Source organism: Apteryx rowi, unplaced genomic scaffold (genome assembly GCF_003343035.1).
Source record: "Apteryx rowi isolate R43461 unplaced genomic scaffold, aptRow1 scaffold_30, whole genome shotgun sequence".
Lineage (NCBI taxonomy): Eukaryota > Metazoa > Chordata > Aves > Apterygiformes > Apterygidae > Apteryx > Apteryx rowi.
Genome location: NW_020449419.1, coordinates 2,236,240 through 2,253,473, shown reverse-complemented (window position 1 = coordinate 2,253,473; position 17,234 = coordinate 2,236,240). Strand labels below are relative to the sequence as shown.

General features: G+C 36.6%; 1 protein-coding gene across 3 annotated transcripts in view; it reads right to left on the bottom strand.

The window, feature by feature from the left end:
• CCSER2 (coiled-coil serine rich protein 2) overlaps nucleotides 1-17,234 on the bottom strand; it is an 85,301-nt gene that overhangs the window by 10,387 nt on the left and 57,680 nt on the right. For 2 of the 3 annotated variants that reach the window (XM_026069976.1, XM_026069978.1), the window contains 3 exons: nucleotides 15,966-16,049; nucleotides 13,943-14,029; nucleotides 10,974-11,072 (listed from right to left, as the gene is read on the bottom strand). In XM_026069976.1, coding sequence (XP_025925761.1) covers nucleotides 10,974-11,072; nucleotides 13,943-14,029; nucleotides 15,966-16,049 — 270 coding nt within the window. Of the gene's footprint in view, nucleotides 1-799; nucleotides 885-10,973; nucleotides 11,073-13,942; nucleotides 14,030-15,965; nucleotides 16,050-17,234 lie in introns of all 3 variants that reach the window. The other variant, XM_026069977.1, reaches the window with a different exon arrangement.

Sequence of the window (17,234 nt, the reverse complement as noted above, 5' to 3'; positions counted from 1 at the left end):
TTGCAAATTACAGTAAATTTTAAAAATATAACTTTATCTTCATTAACTAGTTATATTTCTTTGAACAATTATAACGCAATACCAAAGCACAAAATATGACTTACCATTTCTCTATGTCTATGTAAGCATAGTTTTAAAATCAGCAATTGTCTTTTGTTTTGCAGACCAAAGGCAAGAGTACAAATGCATCTTTTATCAGCCCACATTGTAGCTAGCACATAAGTAATGTTAGTCAATCATGCATGTTTTGCAACAGCCACTTCAATGTATTAGAAGTCTTTTTACGATAAACACCGAAAGAAAAAAAAAATAGTTTCAGAAAAGCCATTCTGAAAAGTTAAGAAAACTTCTCATGAAAGGCAATGAAAAGTCGCCCTTTCTTACCAACATTTTCATGTATGTCCACAACATCTTTATGTAAATACATCCACGTACGCACGCATGCAGACTTGTGAGCAAACGGAACACATACACAAACAGAACAGTATATCACAGCCATGAAAAAGAAAGGAAAAATGCAGCAAGCAAGATTTATGTTAAGACAAGACTGGAAACAAGAGCCTGTTCAGGTTTGCCTCTAGAACTGCTGAAGTAAATCAGCTTTTAATAACTGTTACAAAGCTGTAAGTTGCAGCTGCTTATAGGCTGACTGAAGGAAGCATTTAGGTTAGCCACAAACTACCGTGTACGCCTGTAAATCTGCCTGGAAAAGGAGGATACTACAGGATGAACAGTGCGTGCAAAGGGGAAGCTTCTATGGGAACACGGTGAGGGATATGAGTGAGAGGTACAGACTCACTCTGTCTGCGGTGCGGTGGAGCAGTCCGAGGGATGCCCTGGAATGAGCCCTGCCAGGGAGAGAAGGAGGGAGCAGAATACCCACCCTGTGCAGAAAGAGAGAGGGGGAAAAGTATAATAAAAAAGAGAACAGGGAAAAACAAGACACCAAAAAGCCACACCATTCTTTTTCCATTTCCCCCAGAAAGCTATCATTGTATTTCTCAGTTGTTCTCCCTCATAAAGGCAAACGCTACATGCTAATAAAGCCCACAGGAAACTCAACCACTTTATGACGTCCTAAACTAGTCAGGAATCTTATTCTTTCAGGACAAGAGTAACAGAGTATTACTAGCAGAGCTGCACAGAAAATACCTCAATTTTTTTCAAAATATATGCACACATTTCTGTGAAAGATGTTTTTAAAGGGAAAAGTATGAGAGATGAGCTTTTCATGTTAAAAATATATGCTAAAAGTTGTACATGTATAGCTTTCAAAAATATTTTAAATGCCTCACAAATTAACAATAACCTGCTTAATATCGATCTCCTGGGAAGCCAATCAGCATTAGTTTACAACAAAAAATTCTAACACAGAGAAAAAAGATTTTCTAGCAAAGTTATCATCCATGAGCTTTAGACTCTGCTTGACTCATATTTTGATAGCATTATTATTGAATGTGAAAAGGTCAGGTGAAACTGTGTTCTTTGTACTTTGTATTAGGAGCTTGAGTTTTCCATTACAGAATTAGAGAATTATGCATGTCAGCAACATGCAGTGTTTGTCTATCAAATGTTGCAGATTACTGCAAAAGTGGCGCATTACAGTATTTCTTTGTGAAATTGTATCATATCACAGTCGCTGCGTTTTTGAAAGAAGGAAAGTAATTTTATGCAGCCTAGCATTTTCTCCACACCCTTACCTTTAAAAGGAATCTATTCAAGCTGGAATTACCCTCTTAAATCAGATAATCATGACTTCCTGTATCAGAAAAACAGGTCTGGTTCTTTACAGCCTCTTCACGGCTCACCAACAGAAAACCGCTCTGACAAGTCCCGGAACAGCGGTGCTAGGGACGAGGACCGCCGTTGCTCCCTGGCTGTCAGCAACCAGCAGCTAACAACAGTAGCTGCTTTTTCAGATAGGAGGCATAAAACATTTGAGCTGACATCTCGGTGGAAGATAACACTAATACACAGCTTGCCCCTCCCTCCAGTTTCTCTGCTGGCATATCTGCGCAGATCACACCGTCAGGGCCAGACGAAACAAGAAAGGAAATACTTTACTTCCATGCTTCCTTTTAAAAGATGTTAAGTATCACGGCTTTCTTTCATAAAGAAATATTCTGCTTTTATTTATCCTATAAGTTTAAACATTTCCCTGGCCTCCCAGTTGTCTTCATCCAATTAACTTTTACCCACCATTATTTCAAACTTCATTACTGCAACTTAACAACACATGTATTTAATCAATTCTTAGAATCTGCCAGCCCAAACACTTTTAAGCTAGAACAGGAAATGCAGAAAAAAGTTTGAGAAGACTTCTTTATTCTTATTCAGAAACTGACAGAAGACAATTTTTGGAGCTAAACCTCAAGATAATAAAAAAAAGAAAAGAACAAGAAAAGAGTTCCTTAATTTGATTATCTCTAGACTGAGATACCGATTACCTAACAAGCTCTTACAGTCTTCCATCAGTAGCCATTAATGTCGACACAAGTTTTAGACTGCTGCATGAACGAACAACATTACCAGCTTCCATCAAGCAGCAGCATGACAAGACAAGATAATTTGTTGCATCGGCTGAGGTAGGTAAAAAAGGAAAAATATTCCTGGGAACAAGATTAAATCATTGATTGATATGACATTAACAAAACTTTGAATTTCCACAGCACCATACAAGAGAACACTACATTTTCAGGCCATCTATTTTTCAGGTTTGTTCACATATCATCCTAAATTATTTCAGGGCAGTGGAACACAGAAAAAAGATGCATTCCATTCTCTAAACGTAACTGGCTCTCCAGATAGTAAAAACAAACAAAACCAAAAAACAACCCCAGTATCATCAAGCACCACTCTGGCCTTATAGGGACCTGTTTGTGGGGGGGTGGCAATGTGCTTTTTTCAAATTTCTTTCAAATTTATGATGCATTAAATTAAGACAGAGTGGTGAAATTTTTATATCCTTTCCATTTCTAAAAGAAGAGATTCAGACAAGTACAAACGAGCTGAGCTGCATAAAAATTAAGATATATTATTTTAAAAGCAGAGAAATATTTAGACTTCCTGACACATTTCAATAATTTTTAAGCATCTATATTAGCACTTCACCAAAGCACAGCACCAAATACATTCTTCTCAACAGTTCTTCATGGCCTCATTACTCTACTCTTTGACTGGAGAAACGAATGAAGAAAGGCCAAGAAACCTCCTTCAGTGTTTTGCCTGCTAGAGCGAACTGCTGCCCGAGCTGGGTTCAGCCCCTCGCCCCCGGATGCCAGAGCACACTGTTAGCTGTGAAGCAGAAGTAGCTGTGCTTCAGGCAGCAGTCTGCACTGCAGACTTTACACTGGTTCATGTAAGTGAGCAAATCTCAAACAACAGCTGGATTTCTTATATGTAAGATCATAAAGAGCATTGCTTAATTCTACATCAAATAAAATAATAAAACAACAACTTCAGTGGAACCAAACAAGGACCAGAAAATATAGCGTGGGGAATTTATTTGGATGGATATTATGAATTATGTGAATTTTACCAAAGACTGCTGATCCTGTAGATACAGCATGTTAAAAGTTAGGTATCTGACAATAAGCCCAGCTTATGAAACAGTGATTTTCTTTAAATAGCATTTTACAAAACTCCAGCAAAGAAATCTAGAATTCTTTCTTCTTTAAATAACACAGTGACTCACATACATTGCTGTCTATTAGTCAAATGTATGCTGAAGCTCCCAAGAAATCCAAACAGAAAAAAAAGAAAAACACACTAATAGGCGTTTCTCCTCAGATTATGGTAGTTATTCAAAATACACAGAAAATGTGTCAGTTTCCTACTAAATACAGGGGGGCAGGGCAGGGAACCTGAATCACAAATTATTATGCGTCAAATTATTAAGACGACTGCAAAATCCATAACACTTAAAATAAGCAGGCAATGCTAGAATTGAAAGATGAGAACACTACTTACCTTAGCTTTTATTTAAAAAAAAACAAATAAAAAACAAAAAAAACCACATTTGATAGGATTCTTCTGGGTTTTGAAGCCCAATATGATGCAAGAAGTTCCACTTGCACTTTAGTGTTAGAAAGGCAGTCACAGCAGCTCCTTCCTCAGCTGTCCCATGCATCTAGCTGCTAAACATAAATCCCACTCCTCTCATTTCCCAGATACTTTAATTGTGAAATAGCAAAAGCCTCCCAAAAGAAAAGTGATTCAGAAATTTAAATATCAGACAAGACTCAGGAAAAGAAAAGACTGGAAAATTAAGACCAGATGAAATCAAGCAACCTACAAATCAAAGAAAAATGATGAATGTTTTTCAGAGGGCCTGATGAATCGTGCAATTGTGTCTAAACACTTTATGAAGTTCTGACACTAGCTACATTGGGAAGTCTGTTTTTAAAAAAAAAACACTACTATAAAGATGTTACAACCAGGTGTTAATTGCTAGGAAAAGATCTCAACCTTAGAATAAGCAATCAGATGAAGAAAATCAACCACTTATGTCAGAGCAGGACAAGAAAAATATTTCTAAGCTATCGCTGCATAGTAATTTCAGGCAAACGGTCAAACGTTACTGCTCTTTTTCCAAGGATATACCAATATCCAAGGTTGTGATCAGCAGTGTAGAGTCTAGTTGGAGGCCTGTAGCTAGTGGTGTCCCCCAGGGGTCAGTCCTGGGTCCAGTCTTGTTCAACTTCTTCATCAATGACCTGGATGAAGGCACAGAGTGCACCCTCAGCAAGTTTGCTGACGATACAAAACTGGGAGGAGTGGCTGATACGCCAGAGGGCTGTGCTGCCATTCAAAGAGACTTGGACAGGCTGGAAAGGTGGGCAGAGAGGAACCTCATGAAGTTCAACAAAGGCAAGTGCAGGGTCCTGCACCTGGGGAGGAATAACCCCAGTCACCAGTACAGGTTGGGGGTTGACCTGCTGGAAAGCAGCTCTGCTGAGAAGGACCTGGGAGTGCTGGTGGACACCAAGTTAACCATGAGGCAGCAATGTGCCCTTGTGGCCAAGAAGGCCAATGGTCTCCTGGGMYGCATCAGGAAGAGTGTTGCCAGCAGGTCGAGGGAGGTGATTCTCCCCCTCTCCTCAGCCCTGCTGAGGCCACATCTGGAGTACTGCGTCCAGTTCTGGGCTCCCCAGTACAAGAGGGATGTGGCACTACTGGAGCAAGTCCAGCAAAGGGCTACAAAGATGATTAGGGGACTGGAGCATCTCTCTTATGAGGAAAGGCTGAGAGAGCTGGGCCTGTTTAGCTTGGAGAAGAGAAGGCTGAGAGGAGATCTTATCAACGTGTACAAGTATCTGAAGGGAGGGTGCCAAGAGGATGGAGCCAGACTCTTTTCACAGTGGTGCCCAGTGACAGGACGCGAGGCAATGGGCACAAACTGAAACACAGGAAGTTCCATCTGAACATGAGAAAAAACTTCTTCACTGTGAGGGTGACAGAGCACTGGAACAGGAGTTCAGTGGAGTCTCCTTCTCTGGAGATATTCAAAACCCGCCTGGATGTGATCCTGTGCAATATGCTCTAGGTGACCCTGCTTGAGCAGGGGGGTTGGACTTAGACGATCTCCAGAGGTCCCTTCCAACCTCAACCATTCTGTGATTCTGTGAAATCTTAAAGTGGTGGTTTTGAATAAACAGCCAACAAGAATTGCCTCTGAAAAATCTTAAGGATCTCCCCTCTTCTGTGCATACTTGCACATATTATGCACTGTCACTGTAACACAGCAAGAAGCAGATGCTCAAGACAACTATCTAATCTATCATGGACCTGCCTCGCCAAGAATGTGGGTGCTTCAGTGGTCTTCTCTTAGTACAATAATAGAATGGCAAGTGGAAAAGAGCTACTGGACCCAGGATGAGTGTGAAGATAATCACTAATACAAAAAGTGACCAGGCTGCAAAACATGGAAATTTAAATTCATAGTTGCAGAGTCGATCAATATAGAAACTATAAGACTGAGACAGAGGGACATATTAAAAAAAGACAGAAGTAAACATCAAAGGCAGCCAAAGTATTATTTCACTGAAAAATTAAATGCGAAAAGCTTTTGAAAGACAAATTGAAACAATACTCAAATATTTGGAGCACAAAGAACACCTCAGTGAAGAAGCAGAGAAGAGCTGTAGCAAAGAATATGTATGCTCCCATCCAAACTGTTTTTGTTGTTGTTGTTGTTTTACTGGAGACAACAATGAACTTGAGTACATTTTCAAATTAAAACTTCTTCTCATCACCATATACTGTTTTAAGACCAAGAAGAAACTTAGCTCTTAACTCTATCTACTGTTTCAGGACACAAGAGAGCACTCATGAACTAGGAGGATTTCTGTTATGCTAAGGAACTAGACATCAGGGGCCAGAATCCTTTATAGACATCATCTTTTAGGTTCAAGAAGTCAAATAATTTGGCAGCACAAACTCAAGACTTGACATCTCACCTCTTTACCTTCAAGATATTTAGCATTACAGAAACAATGCTGCAAAGCCTGCAAGACAACAATTGTGACAATGGTTTTCTTCCTTCTAAGCTTTGTCCATTGACATTAAATCCTTAATGTAATTTGATACTCAGTACTTTCTTCAAGGTTTTATTTGTTTTGATTTTCCATGATAGTTAAATTATAGGCATAAATTAAGTGCAAATGAATTCAATATAACAGATATATAAGGAATCCTTCTAGAAATGTCATGGTCTATCCTGTTAGCAAATACATGGACAAGCCTTTATTCTAAGGATGGCTAACCAAATCTAATGGGTACCTCTAAGTCACCATTGCTTATACAGCCAGCCAGAAGTTACATAATGCAGTTTTGATCACACTGTCAGGACACCACATATAAAAAATACTGTGTAACAGATATTAGAGTGGCTAGGCTACAGGCAGCACACTTGCTGTTTATTAAACCTTAATATCCCTGATTTTCAAAACATTTGCTTTCAGCCACTATGCCTTATACATGCATGCTACATTAAAAGATCTAACCTAAAGTTACATAGTTTCCATTTATTTCCCTATTTACCTTGAAATAGGAAAAACTAAAAGTACTTTCAAAAACCATGAGGTCCCTATTGAGAAGAAACCCAGACAAGTTTATGATTCACATCAGGATGGGCCATTTTCTAGAAATATATCTGGCAATAAAGACAGCAACAGATAAGAAGATAACTTTTTTAAAAGAATATATTTAACGATATCACAGGTCTATATACTGGGAGAAGCACAAAGTAATCAGAAATATTGGCTTCTTTAAGTAAAATTGCAATAAATTGCTGCATTTCACATGGTCTTAAATTCCTAAATGGAGATTTTTCAATATCTGGTTTCTACACCCATCATTGAATAGTTTATTCTAGAATCTATTTTTTAAGAAACATTACATTAACAATGTTTGTTGAGCAAGTTTCTTGAAGTATTTCAAGTACTTCTTCAAATAGTAAATAAATTATTGCGAGTATGTTCCTTTACTGGTAATTATCCTTCAGGAATTAACAGATAATATCAATTCTGCTTGAATTTGTAAACTGTTAGAATAATCTTGAAAGTTATGGTATGTTAACCGAAGTGATTTTCTGATCTTTGCCATGACTGTAAGTGTTAACCTCTCAATCACTTTAAGAACAAATGAAATAGTTAAGTATTCATCAACTTTGATAACTATTAACAAGTTTAAAAAAAAGCAAAAAGCTTGCATGCTTCAAAGCAGTTCTACTTTCGTTGCCAAGATTTCAATTAGAATTTGGTTTTAAAAATACTGTCTCTATAAGAACTTCATAATTTAATAAATATTAACTACATTTTACAACTCATACCAAGTTTAGGAGCAATGAATCTGATTTCTCCCAGCCTGAACCCTCAGTTCAAGCCCATCATTTTAAACTGAACATGAAAGTTAATAGAGCAAAATGTTTAAAAAAAGGACTTTGTTTCTAGTGAGAATGCATTTTGCTCAAGTGTCTCTCCTATTTCCCATTACTGTAATCATACCTTATAAAATAGAGCCTATTGTTTCTCTTTTCTATGGCAAGAGATATTTATGTCATTTGGTTCCAGATCAAAAATGATTTCATGCCAAAGCTTCTTCTACATTTGTAGTTATATTAAGCCATGCAAGGGAGTACACAAATTTGTATTAACAGAGAAACTATTTCAACCACTGTTTCCAAAAGAAATTCCACATCTCTCTCCATTGGAAAACACTACTCTGAGTTTTATTGCAAACCATTTCAATAGAAAACCCAAAACCTGAGAAAAGCTTTTTTTTTTCCTCTCCTCTTTTAAATTACATTGTTTACTATATGAGAGAAGCAAAAAATTAACAGAGAGCTTTTGTTTAGATTTAACTTACCTTAATTGAGAGGGATCAGTTCAACAGTTTCAAAGAAAAAAAAAAAGCTCAAGTGCAATCCTTGCCTTGTTGAACTTCCTGAGCTAGTTTAGATCATTTAGAAGTCACTGTTGTTAAAATTTATTCAACTTGCCCAGGTCTTTACTACCAAATTCCTTTCCAAACTTGAATGTAACAGCTTAAAATATCTATTACCTTTTAATAGATTTTCCTTTCCTTTCCATTATACCTTCTACTCCTGAACATCTTAGTCCCTGTAAGTACCTATACTTCTTTACACCTCTTCCCGTACCCTGCTCCTAAAAACACTCAACCCATCTTTTCTTTTTCTCTCTTTTTTGAAAAAAAAAATCATAGCAAGCACTTCATATTACTGAAATACAGAAATTTCTGGAAGAAACTTTGAAGTTTATCCAACAGCGTCACTACAAAAATCACTCTTAATTAGCTACTAACTAATATATTATTGTATTCAAGTGAAACTGCAACAAGTTTAGAAGTCTGATGCTCAGAACCAGAATTCAGCTGCAACAGCAAGACTAGTGTCTTCCTTCAAAAAAATCTCACATTAAGCAGCTCCTATCAATTTATGTTTGCTTATAGAAATTCTCCATGTAACTTCCAAATATGTAAGTGAGAATCCATTCAAAAAAAGTTTCTGCCCAAAACTTCTGAGCTATCATTTACAAGTGAAATTTCCTAAAATAAATTGTATTTTGAACATTTGTCAGTACTTAGTGAATCTTCCCAATTCCACAACTTTCTTGAAAAACTTTACATGTAAAGGAAGATAAAAACAGAGAAAATTATAGAGTGCACCTGTAAGCATGCATATATATACATATATATAAAATATACATATGCATGTATATATATACCCCCCACACACATATACATATATGTATACACACACACAACCCTGAACATAGCAGGAGCCAAGTTTTTTTTGTTTGTTTGTTTTTTTAAAGATATTCTCCCTCAAACTGTTTCAAATTCCATATGACAGAGGAAGCGTCTCTGAGACAAGACTACTGAATGTCTATTCACGTTTGTGCCTTAAGAAAGAAGTAGCTGGAAGAGAAAACTCAATGGTTGCAACTTATAAGTAGGAATAAATGTACTTCAACCTGACCAAATGGATATTTGGACTAAATGACTCCCTGCACCTGATATAATATTAACTTAGCCTCTCCCATTCCCGATCTCCAGTATTTTTGTCTTACCAATAAATACAACAGGTTGCTCAAACTGAAGCTTTTGTAGTTGTTAACTAACTTCCAATATTAGTAATTTGTTTTTGAGTTTACTGAGAAAATAAGACAGACGAAAATAAAAAGGAACATGGAAGCAAGGACAGCCACTAACCCGGAAACAGTACTTTGGGGCAGGGGGGAGTTTGTCAAATGAATGTCACGCATATGAAATTAAAACTTGCGAAAACGAAACAATACAAGAGCTCAAAAGCTCCAAAGAAACAGGAAAGAGATATAACAAATGGGCAAGTATACCAAATGTACCTTTTGGAACGGAAGAGTCAGAGGAAGACAGAAGGTACTGAGGGTTACATCCTCTTTACTTTGGGTAGTTAACAGATAAAAGAAGGTCAGAAAGCGTGGTCTCAACAGAAGAAACGAGAACTAGAAACTGGTGAACATACCCCAAGGTGGTATTCCTACCCTAAAACTAAACTAAATATTCAAAGGAGTAATATTTAGATGGATAGCAGAGAGGGTTCATCTTTATTACCACCTTACATGATTCTCCCCCCCTAGCTCCACATCAAGTGACTTGAGGCAGGGTAAAAACAAAAAGTTTAACTCATTTTTAATCATTTGAAAAAAATCTCTGAGGATTCGCTAGCTAGAGCAGTAGCTGCCAGACTATCATCAACAGACTATTTGCTGGTGACTGACAAAAGCCTTTTTCATTACTCAAAGATAATTCCTTATCATTATTATATCACAGCAAATGTGCTGTCCCTCCCCTAAGTATGCTACTACTGATCCATGAAGAATCTAACGGCTGTAAAATGGAAGCAAAAGTGATCCATGCAACAACATATGGGAATGAAGATGTTGTCTGTCAAAGTGATTTTCGCCCAATAAATTTCTGAATGAGTTAAGTTCTTCAAATATATGATTAAAAAAAAAATTATAGTTTTGGACAGAAAATTTATGATAGAATACACTGTCACTTCTCCACAACAACTGTGAGCACAGCAACAATGAAACTTAAGCAGGAAAAAAAAACAGATTAAAAAGTCAAATATCAATGACTTTAAAATCATAATAGGAAGTGTCTTGATGTATGATTAGAGATACAGCTTGGGCTGATTTACTTAAATAGTGCACAGGGTGATTATTTTAAGAGGACAGCCTTCTAAAGTTTAATCATGTTTTAAAATATATGTTTATTATAAATGTTTAAACAAGAGAGCTGCAAACAAATGTGCAGGGGGTGCAGAGCAGGAAGGATATAAGAGTACAGCACCCTCAGATACAGAACTGAACCTCTTAAACAAGGCCAGCTGGTGTGACAGCAATAATAGAATTGGGGAATGAAATGCAGAAAGTCATACCCAAGAAGGAATGGCAAGTTTTACTCACAGAACTTCTCCTCCAGGAGGTTTGCGTAAATTTGTCAGCATGCAAGCATGTTGCCCCTGTAAGTTTTTCATTGTCTTTCTGGCAGTTGCATCTAGTGGCCTTAATCGCCCCCAAAAAGAGAGAGAAAAGAGAATTTATTAGAAAATAATTGATTAAGACTATTATAAAGCAGAGCCAAGGCAGTGTAGCACAATACCGTTAAACCAGAGAAACTAGTATTTACAGTACTACACAACCACTTCTTTTTCAAAAGTACGTTTATAAATAATTTAGAATAAATGTTAACTTCCGGAATGGGTTTTTGGTTCACTTGAATTTCTAGAATATCACATTCCAGTCACCTTTAAATAACTGTGAATATAAGTTTTACCCATCTTCATGGCAGAGCTCCTTAGCTTCAACAACACCTTTCAGTTACTAAAGCAATTAGATATACAACCTAGCAGGAGTGGAGTGATTTCTCCGAAGGCATACAGTAAGAGCAAGACTAAGTGTACTAAAAATCAATGCTTACTGTAAAATGCTAATAGGCAAGAGAGTTTGTTTTGATGTACTGTTATCTGGAATACTGTTTAAGCAGCAGAGCAGACAGACAAATCTTAACCTTTTATTTTCATTTCAGAAAACAATCACAGGCTGCTTGTGGGGGAGAGGCTGACCAGCACAGATCGGTTTCAGTGCACGTATGTATGCAACTACATGCAAAAGAGTTCATTGGAGATTCCAGTCGCACCAGACACTGCCCAGCCATTGATAAATAAATATGGCCTGCACCTCTTGGCATCTCATCTATCCCAAGGTTTTGCTGTTTGATGACATGCAAATGTTTGCAACATAGACCCCTTCTGGTGTCTCCGAAATTTGTTTTTCCTATTGAATTATTCCTGCTTCCCTTTGAAAAGAGAGCAACCCATCTTATTCGGTCTTATTCTCAGGCTATGCAGGCCTGGGGGACATGCAATGTTAAGTACCAGTGCTTTGAAATTCTAGAAATTGAAGCTCTATACCATCAAAAATTCAATATCCCAATTACTGCAAGAGGGCAGAGCATCTGTACCTGTCTTGTGAGATTCCAAAGCAGTATGCTTAAAAACCGAAGCACTTGTATGTACAGAAGTAACACAGTAGTTGAAATTTCAAATATGTCTTTCTGTAATTAATGTGCCTGCTTTAAATAAATGGACATAGCTTCAGGGATAGAACAATATGAACAGTTCCAATATCTCTGAATCCTCCAATTTCTCTAAGAAACATGTATTCTCCACATGTTACATGATACCATATCCTCCTCTATTAGCAAAGAGGAGGGGAGATCTCCTAACCATTTCTTTTTGATAAATAGCAGGTTTGCTCTGGCTTTTTGCTGGGAAGAGAGTTAATGGCAACGGGAGGACAATGCTCAATACAGTGCTCACACTGTAGATACTATAATTTCAGCACCTAATGCCTTCTGGCRTTTGGTTACCACATTTTTTTTTAAAATTGATACAAATAAAGTACTGATCTAGAGTTATTGTTTATCTAACATTTAATTCCATTGAATTATTTTCATCTGCTGTCCTGGCAGAGAGAAAAGACGCATGTGTGTATTTCATATATGCATACAAACATGAAAATGTAATAGTTGCAAATATCTGTGATTAGTCAAAAAGATGAATGGCTAGGTAGCAGTAGGTTTAAAAAAAGGAAAAAAGAAAAAAAGGATAAGAAAAAAGTGAAAATGTTGAGAGGTGAAACCTGGAACATAACTCCATTATAAAGGTTTCTGTGGTTTAGCAAAGGAGGATGTATAGGGGGTTTCTATAAAATTCATTACAAAACGACAATTTGATATCCAATGTCAGACTTGCACATCTAGAATGTAAAATAACCTCATTACCATGAATTGAAAATGGGTGTGAAAGAATGATAAATATATACTCTCTTGTTAGTCATGGAAGATGCATGGATTGCATGGGTAAAGAAAGGAAAGAGTAGAAAAAGTTACTCCCATCACAGAAGTTTGTCTGAAACATTCTTATGAAGTCCAGCATCCATTGCAATGACATTTTATCTTCCCCCCCCTTGTTAAACTTACAGATTTTTAATTGAGACTAGATCAAATCAATCAGTTTGAAGTGAATTTAAAAAGTATTTTAACTAATTTTAGAAAATGGCTTGAAAACATGGGGCTATTTTACAAGAATCGAAATAGCAGGCTAGTTTGCCAGAACCAGATGCAAAGATATACAGGACAAAATCCAAAACTAACTTATAACAAGACCAAAAATCCAGAAGGCACATATCCCTTTTGCTTGAGAATTTGTGTGTGCACCTGAACTGATTCATGATAAAACTGTCCCCCACTGGCTTCAGAGGCATAACTATCTGTTTCGCCGAGTTGATGATCTTATTTAACTTTTTTTTTTTTTTAATAAAGAATCAGCTTTGAATATCACCCTGCTCACTCAGCTTTTTAAATTCCATGACAGAATACATTCTATATTAAACCAATGGGCAGAAGGGAAAATGAGAGGATAAAAAAAATATCAAGCAGAAAAGAGTTCAATTCTTGCTTATTATTAAAATACTTCAAGCATAAAGTGACTTATCTTTTTTGTTATTTTTGGACACCTTCTAGAATTTTATGTTCAAAGTGTTTCTTTCGGAAATGAAAGATATCTAAGCACTGCATAAATGTCCTTGCCTAGAGCCACTCGCATCACRACTGGCCTACAGAATTAACGATCCCAGCTACAAACACACTAGTGTCTGTAGAACTGGTCCGTTAACTGAACCGTTACAGACCCATGACTCAGGTGGGTCTAAACAGAGCCAGAAACTCAACCTTCATTATAGTGAAAGTATAGGAAAAAGTCAGTCAAAATTAGAAGCCTAGCCTTCCTAGAGCCTTCATAAGAAGTAGGTATAAAAGTTACACTCTGTGGTGTACACTTGGGACTTTGTTAAATATTTAACATTATACTTACAAGTTGATGCTCTAATCGGTTGATTGTTTCATCCTTTTTCTTCAGTTCATCTTTAAGCTGCCTGATCTCATTTAGCAGATCTTCTGTCTGCAACAGAACATCGGGCAATAGGAAGTTTTCCATGAGGGCTACACAACCTGAATTAACCCCTCCACAAGGGCATATTAAAGCAGATGTTTATGAAACTCTGGCCGTAATACTAGCACATACTTTCCTCCCAGCTTGTCACTTCATGCTCTCCTCAAGCTATTCACGTGCTGACGTGGGCTGTATGTATACAATTTAAAGAGTGAAGAAGCTTCACTAGAAGCCTCTTTGCAAGACAGAGTTGAACCAACCCACTAGGCTTTCAGTGTACGTACCTGTAAGTAAATCAGCAGTATTTTTGATGCAATGATTCATCTGCTGTGTAAATGACTAGCAGCCTGGAGAGGAAAAACCCTAGCCATCAAGTACTACTTATCCTCCTATTTATCCAACAAAAAATAGGAAAGCTTGACATTAAAGTGAACTGCTATTTGAAAAACTGCTATTTGAAAAACATTAACATAAAAAGTAAAAATAGAAACAAGAAAAAAGAAACATTACAAATGTAAGTATAACTATGTTTATTGAATGCAAATAACATGACTTCTTTGAATACATTTTGCCCAAAACTGAAGGTAAAACTTGAAATAAACTATGCAAAGTTGAAAGACAAAAAGAGAAAAATATGCATGTGGTTTTTAATAATTTTTCATCATAAGGTATTTTTAATATACTTAGCAACTGTGCCATTAGAGCTAGGTCATACATTGTGTGGTGTACTTCCATTTAGTAATATTCATTTACTATTTCCATTTCCCTGAAGATTGTTTATAGTTACTGCTTTAGGACACTCAGACTGATTTATTCTGCAATTTTGCAAACTATATGCTGATATCAACTAAAAAAAAATTCAAAATACCTAGTGCTTTTTGTTATTAAATTTAAAAAGCAATACCTTTTCTCTAGGAATTAAACCTAAAATTTTGAGAGACATGGCTATATGTCCCCCATGGAGACATATATGCTTATGTTTGGCTACAGAAGGACAAACACAAATATAGTAGAAGTACAATTAAAGAGAAAAGAAGGCCTGAATGTTGACAATTTAGAACTCAGTGTTGCTAAAGGGTGATGCTGATGCATCTACGCAGCTTTGGCAAACCTTTTTAATCCTGAAACTAGGATTTGGACAGATGGACTTCAGACAAGAGTAAGATTCTAAGTGTTCTTGCCTTTCAAGAGAATTTCTAAATTCATTATCTCTTAAGAAGCTGGCACTATTCCCTTCCTATAAGTGCAGAATTAGTAACCTTTCTGTATTGATTTTACAATAAGAAGCCCAAATAATGCTATAAAAAAAAACGCACCATGGCAGAAATCACAACATTACAAATCTGTGACCATGAAAGAAGTTCCTTTTTGGAACATCCAATGTGATTGCATCTATCTTTAATACTCATTCTAAAACAATGAATGCATCTTTGATTTTATGGGTTTTTTTTGCTTGTTTGTTTTTTAAGTTCTTATGATCACAACACCTGCATTATCTCAGGGAAAACTGGTGAAAGATATTTTAAACTGGAGCATAGGTTAACAATAAATGTAGTAAAACACAGCAAATATGTAATTATAGTGTGATTACACTTCAAAGCAAAAATTTTATTTTCAAAACTTAGTATTAGACTACATTCTAACAGTTATCAAGCAGGCAGAAAATTTTTGAAAGAAGCTACTCTGCAGCTGTTAACTCATATCTGCTACAAATATGAAAAAGCAAAGTTATTTCAATTATTTAAACTGTATGTGAATTTGTAAGTATGAATTTTGAAAGGTAAATCATTTTAACAAAAACAGAAAAGAAATTATATAAATATTTGCTAGGTTTGTATTTAAATAGATGCAAGAAGCACTGCTTTTCAATGATAAAGTAGTTAATTTTCTCTTTTACAAACAGGTTTGTATCTCTATTCTATAGGAGTAAATCAGTGTCATTTACCTTAAATGTAGGTTCAGCTTCTTCCAGTTCTGGACTGGATGGAATTGAGAGTGAGATGTCCTGGAGTGACACGTTTTCATCATTCTATCAGAGAAAAAGAAGAGCAAAGGCTCAAACTACTTGCTGAAATAATTCTTCAAACTTGCTTTCAAGAATAGAGAAACCACCTCTCTGGGGAACCTGTTACAATGTCTGACCTTCCTCTGTGAGGTTTTTTTCCTAATATGAAATAGTCTCCCTTGCTGCAGCATGTGTCCCTTGCCTAACTGAGGGCCATAAACAGCCTCTCATGAAGCCGTGGGACTAGCTGTAGCTATGTTGAAGAGTGTTGATTCTGTGCAAAAATCTGGCAAACACTGGCCCCTGTTCAACTGTTTTTATGCCAGGAAGGAAGGGCGATACTATGAGATTTTAAAAGCTTTTTTTCCTTCAGAATCCATACTAAAAATATGTCTGAGTAACTACAAAATGCACAGCCACAAGGTTTCAGCTAGGAATTCTTAACTAGAATAGCTACATTTGGTACTGGGTAGACTAATACAAAATTAATCCACAGCCATCAGAACTAAATATCAATTACGAAAACTGGGACCACGAAAGAGTATTCTTCCCCCCCCAACCAAGTGACAGCCATGAATTCTGAAATTAAGAACAGCAGGTAGAAATAGAAAGAACTTGCAAACATGCCAAAAGATAACTGCCTACGTATGTCCTGAAGCATTTACACTGTCGTGATAAAACCATCAGATGTGTGCAGTATTCTAAATCTGCAGTACTCAACCTTAAAAATTCAGTTGGGTTACAGAGTAAAGTCAGAGACCAAACAACTGACAAAGTATTCCCATGATATATTCTCCTGTCTGTACTGTGATATATGTTGTGTCCGATCTAGTGGGACACATACCCACAGCACACTTACAATACAATTATTTTGTGGCCCTAGAAGACCATAAGTCCCATTTCCTTGGTGAGAAAATTTTTTTTCTCTTGTTCCCTTGTCCCCACCATCTGTGATCTTTTCAAAAAAAAAAAATTTTTTTTTCTGTGTATCATCCTCCTCAATTTTTTAAAGTACTTTGGGGGAAGCAGCTACAGAGATTTTCCTTCCTCAGTGTCCTCACTGCCTCAGATTGCATTTGGAGAAAATATAATCTCAGCATATCTCGCAAAGCCTGTCTAAAACCACTACAAGGTTAAACCAGCAACTCCCAAAAACCACGAGAGGAAAACTGCAGCTCAAGTGCTAAAGGTCAGTTAAGAAAAATCAAT